The sequence below is a fragment of the Lutra lutra genome, chromosome 3 (assembly GCF_902655055.1).
Source record: "Lutra lutra chromosome 3, mLutLut1.2, whole genome shotgun sequence".
In the NCBI taxonomy this organism is placed as follows: Eukaryota; Metazoa; Chordata; class Mammalia; order Carnivora; family Mustelidae; genus Lutra; species Lutra lutra.
In genome coordinates, this window is record NC_062280.1 from 63,970,591 (window position 1) to 63,982,703 (window position 12,113).

Here is a 12,113-nt window from a genome sequence, read left to right on the forward strand (position 1 = left end):
TTAAACAAAACATGTACAAATTTGAATTAAGAATGAGAATAACACACAACTGTGGTATCTGTAGACTGTATTTACATTAGAACATTTACTAATTGAGAATTCAGCCTTAAATCTGTCTTTTTACTTCAGGAACTAATTTTTCTATTTATTAAATAAAACCTGCTCAAGACATCCTCATGCACTGCTGGTGAGAATATAAATTGGTGCAGCTACTGTAGAACACAGGATGGAGGTTCCAAAAAAAAATTAAAAATAGAATTACCATAAAATGCAGTAATTACACTCTTGGGTATTTATCCAAAAAAAAGATAAATCCAAAAAGATATATGCACCCCTATGTTAGTTGCGGCATTTTTCACAACAGCCAATATACGGAAGCAACCTAAGTGTCCACTCACAGATGAATGAATAAAGAGATGTCATTTACATATGTAATAGGATATAATTCATACATAAAAAAGATCAAGGTTTTGCCATTTGTGACAACATGAATGGATCTAGAGTATATTGTGCTAAGTGAAGTAAGTCAGACAGACAAAGACAAATGCCATATGATTTCATTTATATGTAGGATCTAAAAAGTAAACCAATGAACAAATAAAAAGATCATAAGCAGAGTCCTAAATAAAGAACAAAGTGGTGGTTGCCAGAGCAGAGACATGGACAAAATGAGTAAAGGGCAGTGAGAGGTACAGACTTCCAGTATTGGAAAGAATGTCACGGGATGAAAGGTATAGCATGGGGGATAGTCAGTGGTATTGTAAGAGCAATGCATGTTGATAGTGTTAGTTACACTTGTGAGCATGGCAAAACAGACAGACAGGTAGAATCACCATATTGTATACCTAAAATTAATGTAACATTGGGTGTCAATGGCAATTCAATGTTTTTTAAAAGCTCAATTCTGGAAACAAACAAAAAAAAGAAACAAAAACCAAAAATAATGTAAATAATATAACTTCATCAATAAAACTAGTATTAACCTTCCTTCCTTCTCTTTTTTCCCTTGCTCTTCTTATTTGTTGGTCTGTTTATATTTAGGATCCTAATAACTGTTCAGCTTAACAGTGGATAAGAATGTACTAATGCTGTGATTCTGTCAATATTACTATGCTTCTGTTTTAGTATCTTTAAAATGTGACTAATAATACCTGCTTCATATATTATTGTGAGAACTGAAAGTCTTTTTTTTTAAAGTTTTTAAGTGTGTGGGGTCCAAACTCACAATCCTGAGATCAAGACCTGAGGTGAATCAAGAGGCAGATGCTTGACTGACTGAGCCACCCAGGTGCCTTGAGAATCTATTTTTCAGTGACCTCCTCAGATAAGATTGGCTTTCTTGAGTACATTAAGATAAGTTTGAAATAAAGCTATTCCTGTGATTAAAGAAATGTGTTATCTAGATAAATATACAATTTTAATTGCTATACTATGGAAATACTTGTTTATAGCTTATTTTGCCACTTGGAGTTATACTATTTATTTTATTTTGTTATATCCAAGTCTTTTTTTAAAGTATTACATTAAAAATAGAATTTCCGTATCATATTATATGTATTAACACATTTATGTTCAATTTGTTTTTAAGAGATGTTGAACCAATATATAAACTAAAGCTATAAATACATAGTCAAGACTTCATTAAAACTGGGATGTTTTGGACGGGACTGGAAGAGATTATGCTGAGTGAAATAAGTCAAGCAGAGAGAGTCAATTATCATATGGTTTCACTTATTTGTGGATCATAACAAATAGCATGGAGGACAAGGGGAGATGGAGAGGAGAAGGGAGTTGAGGGAAATTGGAAGGGGAGGTGAACCATGAGAGACTATGGACTCTGAAAAACGATCTGAGAATTTTGAAGGGGTGGGGGGTGGGAGGTTGGGGGCACCAGGTGGTGGGTATTGTAGAGGGCACGGATTGCATGGAGCACTGGGTGTGGTGCAAAAATAATGAATACTGTTATGCTGAAAAAAAAAAAAAAAAAAAACAAAAAAAAAACACTGGGATGTTTAAGGGGTGGGGGGTGGGAGGTTGGGGGCACCAGGTGGTGGGTATTGTGGAGGGCACGGATTGCATGGAGCACTGGGTGTGGTGCAAAAATAATGAATACTGTTATGCTGAAAAAATAAAAAATTAATAAAAAAAAAAAAGAAAAGACATAAAACAGATAAATCCAAAATTTAATGAACATACTCTCAATTGTTTTACATAAGTACTAGTTGGTAAGAGGGTAGATCTTAAAAGTGGTCATCACAGGAAAAAAATCATACCCATGTATGGTAATGAATGTTAATAATTTCATACTATGTATAAATATCAAGTGATTGTTATGTTGTACACCTGAAACTAATATAGTGGTATATGTCTATTTTATCTCAATAAAGAAAAATACTAGTAAATAGAAAAAAAAAAAACTGGGATGTTTAAAAAACTTTGTTGCCAATTTATTAGAAGAAAAATGGGATCACTTTACTTTGTAATTTCTGTGATTACTATAATGAACTTTCAAAACATGTATATTTTATATGACTTTTCATTTGGCAACTGTCATGAGTTCTTTGATATTTTTTTAAATTGAAGTATAATTAACACACAGTGTTATATTAGTTTTAGTTCTCTGTAAATTTTTTTCTATTAAAAATTTTTTTCACAATGTTTTGCTAGAATTATTATTTTTAAAGATTTATTTATTTATGTGAGAGAAGGAGAGAGAGAGTGTGTGTAAGCTGCTGGGGAGGAGCAGGGGACAGGGAAAGAATCTCAAGCAGACTCCCCACTGAGGTTGGAGCCAGATGCATGTGGGGCTCTATCTCACGTCCATGAGATCATGACCTGGGCTGAAATCAAGAGTCGGTTGCTTAACAGACTGAGCCACCCAGCTACCCCTGTTGGAATTATTTTAGAACAACAATTCTTAAATAAAAATATATGCATGTGAAAATGTGATATACATACATACACATATATATATATATATATAGACATACATACACACATAACCAAGCTCCCATTCTTTTTATTTTTAAGCTTTCATTTTGCTTTAGTTTAGGTATATCTTTTGTGGAGTTTTATTTACTTAAGATTTAATATTAAAGTTATACATCTTGACAGAAAAAATTAATATAATTGTATTTATTTTCATAAACTGCCTTTATTTTTGGATATGACATTACCATTTTGTTTTTTGATTTATATATTTCCCTTTCATGTCTTATTTTTCAAAAATAAACTTTACTTTTTCTCCTTTTTCCTCTAGTATTTAAGGTAAAATATATTTTGAGAAACTGTATCAAACTTAAGTTCTTATTGGAACAAACTTGTACCCTCTACAGCAAAAATAAAACTTTATGTACTATAGTTTCACAATGTAAGATAAAGAAATAACCATATTTACTTTCTCACATCTCTCTATTCCCCCTTCTCAGGTTTTGTTAATATAATTTAGTACTTCTGACCAAGTTAAGGGCTCAATTTGTGTATTTTCTATTACATATTATTTTTCATGATTTACAGGAAATGTTAACATTCAAATCCTTACAATGGCTTGTCAGGAAACACAAATTCATGCAAAAGGGGAGCCGAGGGGACCTGGATGAATATGCCTGATTTAAAGGAGTAGTTGTTCCTCAACTACAGCTGTAGTTATCATGCAAGAATGCTGGTGGGGGGGTGCCTGGATGGCTCAGTGGGTTAAAGCCTCTGCCTTTGGCTCAGGTCATGATCCCAGGGTCCTGGGATCAAGCCCCACATCAGGCTCTCTGCTCAGCAGGGAGTCTGCTTCCTTTTCTCTCTCTCTCTCTCTCTCTGCCTGCCTCTCTGCCTACTTGTGATCGCTGCCTGTCAAATAAATAAATAAAATCTTTAAAAAAATAAATAAAAATAAATAAATAAACAAACAAAATCTAAAAAAAAAAGAATGCTGGTGGGTAGATGTGAGAATTCATCCAAATTAACTTAGATTCTAATGTTAAAAATCACTAGTTTTCTAAAACAATTTTGTTATCTACTTCAAAGTTTTCTGAAACACAAAATATGTTTCTAGTTTAGGAATGTCTGTTATTAATTTGGGTTGTAATATGTGCATTCTGTTTTGCATACTATCAGTAATTTGGAATTCATTCTCTGTTGAAATGATTTCAGAGTTCACTATGATTAGTTCTGATATTAAATCTTCCCATTGTTAAGTATTTTTTTTCATACCAGTTGTTGAGGAAAGATACATACATAAAATTTCAGAACTCTTGCTTGGCTGTGAACATCCTCCTATCAGCTTCACATATGGATGACAGACAGGTATAGAACACTGATGTCATAATCTTCCTGCCTACACCTTGTCCAAGCTCAAATTCCACTGCCTATTTATTTTCAGTATTATCAAGAGGTCTAAAAATAACCTTTCATAGGTAATTTTTTATTGCTTTTTCATAGGATTTTTATAATATACTTATTTTTTAAAACTTAAATTAAAAAATGTTATAATATATCTAAGTGTATCTTTTAGATTTTTTTGTCTACTATAAAATGAACCTTCTCCATGTATGACAAAAATCTCAAGTTAAATTTTTAAAAAAAATGTTCTAGTGTATTTTTGAATGATTTATCTTTTACATTTATTCTGGTCTCTTTTTTGGGGTCACCAACTATCCATAAGGTGGAACTTAGTTTTCTCTTTTTCGTTAACCCATCCATTTTTTTCTATTGTATTAATATAGAATTTCTCCAGTTTCTCCTTACAGAACTGGTTTTATTTTACTATGCCGTAATACTAAAGAGATAGTACCATATTTTAATGCATCTATTACCATAAAATATTCACCAAAGATATTATAAATTTTTAAAAGATTTATTTATTTATTTATTTTTGTTTTAGAAAGAGAAAGAAAGAGAGCAGCAGGGGGAGGGGCAGAGGGAGAGAGAGAAGCTCAAATAGACTCCCCGCAGAGCATGGAGCTCATGATCCTTATGATCCTGAGCTCATGATCCTGAGCTAAAACCAAGAGTCAGATGCTTAACTGACCGCATCACACAGTTGTCCTGGGTATTAACACTTCTTTGCCTAATAGGTGCTTTTGTCTATTTTATTATATCATTTTCATCTTTTGCTTGAGTCCAGGTTTTCTTCACAAAAGGGGCACCTAGGTGGCTCAATCAGTTAAGCATGGACTCTTGGTTTCTGGTCAGGTCAAGATCTCACAGTCATGATCTCAGTGTCGTGATGAAGCCCCATGTGGAGCTCAGTGCAGTCTGTGTGAGATTCTTTCCCACTTTGATTCTCCCCCAACTTGTGCCTTCTCATAAATAAATAAGTAAATAAGTAAATAAATAAATAAAATCTTGAAGGCACTACAAAAAGGATGACTTCTTATGCTTGCTCCTATTCCTTAGGACATATTTTTTTAAAGAAAAAAGAGGATTATTTTTATTTTCTTAAGTAGTATGTTTCCCTTTTGGTATTGCAAAATACTTTCATATGCTCTATATTGCTGGTATCTCTGTTGATTACTTTCTCCCTTGGAAAAAGAGAAATTTCTATCAGCCTGTGTGTTTCTAAGTCTACTAAGATATGTTGTTTTTGTATTAATTTGGACTCACCTGATTTCTTCTATAATCTTCACCTCTGAGCCTAAGATGAAGACACAGGTGATGCAATTTTATGTTCTAGTAATTTGTGGAGAGTAGTAAGGGAGGTAGAACTGTGGGAATTCCTATCACTGCCACTCTCACTGCCACTTTCTTCACTGGGTTTGGTGAAGCTGCCATGCATGGACCATTTTTGTTAAACAGCTTTATCGAGCTGTAAGTCATAAATCATACAATTCACACATTTAATGTGTACCATTCAGTGTTTTAATATATCCACGGGGCTATGTATCATCCATCTCCACACTCTCTAATCTTTTTACTGTTTTGCTCAATCTAGACTCCAAGTGTATAGCATGCATATATCTGGCCTTCTTCATGGTATTCCAATGGACAAAAATCATCTGTAGATCTCATCTTTGGTATTCTCACACTTGCCTCTGGGTTTATTGGCCCCCCTATTTCATACTGCTGACTCAGCAGCCAAAACACTAATGGAGTTGTTTCTTACTGGATTGTTTTTATTCATTCTTAACACAAATTAAAAGCTGTTGATGGGTTTCTCTAGGATATCTTCAGGAACAGGAGCTGTAAATTAGCATCTTCCATCAATGTGTTCACAGCTCTACCTTATTTAGCAGAACCTCCTTTAACTCTGTGGCATGTGAATGCAACCTATCCAAGCACTCAGAGCAAAATGGAATTTATCTTATTTTATATTACTTTGTTCATTTCAACTGGTTTTTAGATACAGTGAGGAAAAGAAGGCATATTAGGTACCTGTCTAGATTGCCATCTCTCTCAGTAGTCTAAGGACAATTTTGTAAGTTCATATTTAAGAGGCAAGGATAAATAAGAAAAAATAGAAAATAATATATTTTGGTTAATTTCTTTATTTTATCATTAAGAATTGAATCCATCTCAAATAAATAACAGTCAAATGTGATTTTTTTTTTTGGCTTTCCTGGAGTGACTGAAATAAACTTACAGATCAGATAATTCACTGACTTCAAAGATGAAACACTGTTCAATTTAGTATTTCTCCAAGCAGTTACAGGCGAGTTCAAAAGAATACAGGGTAGAACATAAATCAAAATGAAGACAAGAACTAAATGCCATTTCTTACCTTGGTTTAGGGAAATAATTTTCAAAATTCTCAAATTTCTTGAAATACTAAATATTATAGTATTTGAGCCAAGAAGTAAGTATCTTGTTATGTGCCTGTGGGATTAAATTAGAATTATTAGAAGTCATACTAAGTCTATGCTGCTTATACACTGACTATTTAAAACTTATTTTTAAAACTACATATCCAAATGATTCCCTTGCTCTCATTGTTCCATTTCACAAATAGTTGCTTTATTGATTGGAAGACAAAGATTGCTACAGTGCAAGGTAGCTAGGTAAAAATTAACCCACAAGCAAATTATGACTGTTTATAAAAACCTTGACACTGTGATTAGTCATCATTCTATACCAAATACCCTATATTATGTTCATAAATATTTTGTTATCTAATCAGTGAAGAGGTAGTTAAAAATTGGAAAAATCCATAGTTTTTTAAGCAATGAGATTAAGTACTTAAGTTTCTGCTGATGATCATGATGAAGATAATCATGATGGGGTTGACGATGGTGAAGATAGCAGAAGGCAGGGAGTAGAGTGGTTAAGGGCACAGACTGTAGCCAGAATGCTTATCTACAAATCCAGGCTCCCAAGTTACTAGCTGTGTGACATGGAAAAATTACTGATTCCTTCTTGCCTCAGTTTCTTCAAATTAAAGTGAGGATAACAGTTCCTAATGCTGAGGCTTTTTGTGGTGATTAAACAACTCATAGATGTAAAGAGCATGGCTTAGCACCTGACACATGGGGTTATGTAATAACTGTGTTAGCTAAGTATTAGCTACCAGCAAAGGCAACAGCATGATAATGGTAGTAATCAGTAGTAGTGATAATAATTTCAATGATATTAGCTACTAATTTTTATTGCTTACAACATGGCAGACACTGATTATGTGCTTTATAAAGATTATTTGTTGTTTTAAAAAATCAACACCAAACCTAAAAATGGAATATCATTTTAAATTATATTTAACAGGAGTTTGGAGCCAGTGATCATTTCCTTAGCCATAGAACAGAGTACACCAAATAGAAACACTGAAAAAATACTCACGTAAATCATTAGAATTTAATGTAACATTCTTGAAAATGTGTGTCTGTATGTGCATGAGTGTGTGTGTAAGATATTCTGTTATCTAGTGTTTACTGGTCTTAAATAATGTAGCTAAACAAAATGTAGGTTGGAGATAAAATCAAACATACTCAGATCTTCTTGTAAGTCTCCAAGGTACCTTCTTAGCACTGAAAATCATCATTTAAAATTCTAAAATTCAACCTCTGTTGTTTTGCCTCAGAAAACAGATAATATCTAATTCCTTTCATTTTTATCACACATTCTGAGGGCTAGTTCAGTTGGAGCTGCCTGAGAGTCATTATGGCTATGATTATGAAATATTCTTTGTTTGCAGAATATTTACAAGGAGAAAACTTTGCAAATGCTGATGTTTCTTTATGAAAAGCTTACTTAACAAGGTATTAAGATGTTTGCAATTTGAAGAAATACTCACTCAAACAAAGTTACACTGAAATCGAGCCAGTTCCATGGATCACCAAAGAAATAAAAAGGTTCTACCCAGATGCCTCTTGCAATGAGTTTTACAAGTATTTCAAATGTGTAAATTCCAAGCAAAATATTCCTGCAGAAAGTTTTTCATATAAACGTTAAAAGTGAGAATAATGCATTGCCAACTCTGAAATAATATGTCTATGGTTACTATTTGGCAACCAACCAGTCAACCAACCAACCCACCAACCAATTAGGAAAAAAAAAAGTCTATGCTCCTTGAACCACAAAGTAGGGCTTTTAGGGTGGGCTATGTCTTAACAACATTAACCATAAAATTTAACTATCAATTTTTTTTTCAACAAGCCCTAGCTAGAGTCATTGTCTTTACATATATTTTGGCAAATAATGAAAATATAAAATATCAAATTTACTCTGCATTGGAAATCACACAATAATTTACTGAATTATAAAAGTATGAAAGAACTAATTTTATTATGTGAATATGTAAGAATTTTTGTAATGAATCAGTTTTATATTCACCTTCCAAAATTAACTAGTTTTAAGAATGAATTAAAACCTAAGAGGTAGCATCAAAAAAGGCTTCTTCTTGGGGAGGCTGGGTGGTGGCTCAATTAGTTAAGCATCTGCCTTTGGCTCAGGTCATTTTCCCAGGATCCTGGGATGGAGCCCCACCTCTGGCTGCTCAGTGGGAGAGTCTACTCCCCTTTCTTCTGCCCCTAACCACCACTCATGCTCACCTCTCTCTCAAATACATAAATAAAATAAAATAAAGTAAAAAAGAAAAGCTTCTTCTCTAGAAATTTTAATGGGCCTTTCCACTATTTTGGTCTAATATCCAAACTGTTCACATCCCTCTAGAAAGAGAGAAGAAATAGAAAGAAAGCAATAGAAATAACTCTCTTAGAATGGAAAAGAATAAATGTTACTCGAGTTTAAAGCAAATCCAGTGTGGAATTGCAATAGTAAAGAAAAGCTGAGGCACTGAAATAATATATTAATCATTACTAATTAACTTTATACTAAAACCTCATATAGACACAAACATTTAGCTAAATAATCAAACTTTTATATTACGTTGACATAATATGTTGGGAAACAGCAGCTTTTTTTTTTTTTAAGATTTTATTTATTTATTTGACAGAGAGAGAGAGATCACAAGTAGGCAGAGAGGCAGGTGGGGGGGAGCAGGCTCCCTGCTGAGCAGACAGCCCCATGCGGGGCTCAATCCCAGGACCCTGGGATCATGACCTGAGCCGAAGGCAGAGGCTTTAACCCACTGAGCCACCCAGGCACCCCAGGAAATAGCAGCATTTAAAGTCCAACTAAGAATAAACGAAAGGGCAGAAAAACATTAAAATTTATTAACTGATATATATGTGATTTATTTTTACTTGGAAAATCCATAAACTGTGTTATATGTATAAATATTATATTATGAAGAATGAGTTTTTATTACAAGGAATATTACATATTAAATATAAATAATAAGTTATAAAATGTTAAATATGTAGTATATAAAGTACTATAATGCAACATGTTAAATATAATATAAAATCATATGTGAAATAATGTATAATAAAATTATATGACTTACTGTATTGCTGGGCCCCATTTTGGCATCTCAGTCATGGACATAAATATGCAGTCAATCAGGACGCTAATTAAAATGAATAGTCGGAAAAAGGTAAGTTACAGTCAAGGAATAATGGATAAAATAATATTGGAAATATATGTTTCTTTAACAGGTTTATATGTATATACATGAGATAAAATAACTTTAAATATCAAAAAGAATACTATTCATATTGAAAAACAAGGAGGATTAAGATTTGTTAATATTTACTACTGTTGAATGTACTAGAAAATAAACTATAAATGTATTTTCAAATATGGAACACTTGGTGCAGTTGTAATCCAGATTCCAATATGACCTAAAATGAGATATAATTCAAAAGAGAAAAACACTGCAGCAATATTTGAATAGAATAGTCACATTTGATACTGGTACAGTCTAAAGCCAACAGAAAAGGATATGGATGCACCAAAATCTTAATCGTTGTTCTTCTAGCTGAATTGAAAGGAGAAAGTGTACACCACGTGGCACTGAATCTGAAGATTGTTCTACTTTTATTTAATACCATGAAAGTCTATAAAATGAAAAAAAATCAAGTAAAATTACAACTAGGAACTATAAACTCATCCATTATGCAAATTATTGCCAATGATCATTTCAACTGAATTTTAGCTGTTACACTTTTCTTATATTTTGATATTGTTTTACAGACTAAATCAAGTGGAAAGATTTCTTTTAAACATTTTCATTGATATTTAGGATTATATAACTTTTTTTTTTCCAATGTTCTGCCTAACAAAGCCATTTGCCACACTCCAATCCTCAAGTCTTCCTGCAGAACAACTGTAATAGGAAGAAATCTATATCCTAATGACTCATGAAGATGCATTTAAAGAAACCCAAATTTAGTGAATATAAAAAAAGTTACTTTTATTTCAAAGCAAAAAATGTGTGTGATTACAACAGCAAAAATGACCCCATTCACCAAGATATTTTACTAATCACTAGTAATTATCTAAGGTGTAAAACCCCATTTATATGTTATCATTGACACAAACATACCTAAAAGAGAAAGTTACATCACATAAAACTAATATATTGGGATACAGAAGCATTAAATCCAAAACTAATGAAAGATCAGAAATATCCTAAAAATGACTTATACATGTACATGTGTACATATGTATGTGTGTATCTATAATATAATATAGAAATTAAAAAGTGTCAGGGCACCTGGGTGGCTCAGTGGGTTAAGCCTCTGCCTTCAGCTCAGGTCATGATCTCAGTGTACTGGGATCGAGCCCTGCATCAGGCTCTCTGCTCAGTAGGGAGCCTGCTTCCCCCCTTCTCTGTGCCTGCCTCTCTGCCTACTTGTGATCCCTCTATCTCTCTCAAGTAAATATATAAAATCTTTAAAAAAAAAAAAAGCGGGGGGGGGGGCGCCTGAGTGGCTCAGTGGGTTAAAGCCTCTGCCTTAGGCTCAGGTCATGATCCCAAGGACCTGGGATCGAGCCCCACATCAGGCTCTCTGCTCGGCAGGGATCCTGCTTCCTCCTCTCTCTCTGCCTGCCTCTTTGCCTACTTGTGATCTCTCTCTCTCTCTGTCAAATAAATAAATAAAATCTTTAAAAAAATTTTTTAAAAATTTAAAAAAAGAAATTAAAATGTATCTACCTATGTATGTATGTGCGTATACATCATATATACACACTTTTACCATATATACATATCCATTTGGAAAATTCATTTATGATGGTGTGAGTAAAAATACATTATACATGATATTATGCCCATTATAATATAACATTGTATAATATATAGTATACAATGTAATATGATACAATATAGTATACTAAATGATATATGTATAAGTATAATCTATTATATACTTAAGTATATTGTATGTGATATATAATTATATATTAGAGGTATCTACAGTGACTGTATATTGGCATTTATATTTTTGTCTATATATATAAATATATTAGTGAAAACAATTATATATCCATTAATAATTTATGAAAACATGTTCTAAATGGAAACCAACTGTGTTATAATTCTCACTAAAACACTTTTCCAATATACAGTCTGTGGACATTTTGGCATGTATTATAGTTATTTTCCCTCTTTCCATTTCAAATGCAAAAATAAAATAAAAGGGTTCCTCAAAATCTGATTATTTAAAATGTGCTTTTTGTTATTTCCCAGAAGAATATCAATATTCTTACAAGAGGTAATGTATGTATGGGGCACCAGTGTGGTGCAGTTGGTTAAGCATCTGACTCTTGATTTTGGTTCAGATCCTGAT

At 32.8% G+C, this 12,113-nt stretch overlaps 1 protein-coding gene across 4 annotated transcripts in view; it reads right to left on the reverse strand.

The window, feature by feature from the left end:
- The window catches only part of SCN7A (sodium voltage-gated channel alpha subunit 7), a 117,164-nt gene that overhangs the window by 53,457 nt on the left and 51,594 nt on the right, over window positions 1–12,113 (reverse strand). For all 4 annotated transcript variants that reach the window (XM_047722398.1, XM_047722397.1, XM_047722399.1 and 1 more), the window contains 4 exons: window positions 10,267–10,379; window positions 9,827–9,916; window positions 8,213–8,341; window positions 6,710–6,804 (listed from right to left, as the gene is read on the reverse strand). In XM_047722398.1, coding sequence (XP_047578354.1) covers window positions 6,710–6,804; window positions 8,213–8,341; window positions 9,827–9,916; window positions 10,267–10,379 — 427 coding nt within the window. The remainder of the gene's footprint in view (window positions 1–6,709; window positions 6,805–8,212; window positions 8,342–9,826; window positions 9,917–10,266; window positions 10,380–12,113) is intronic.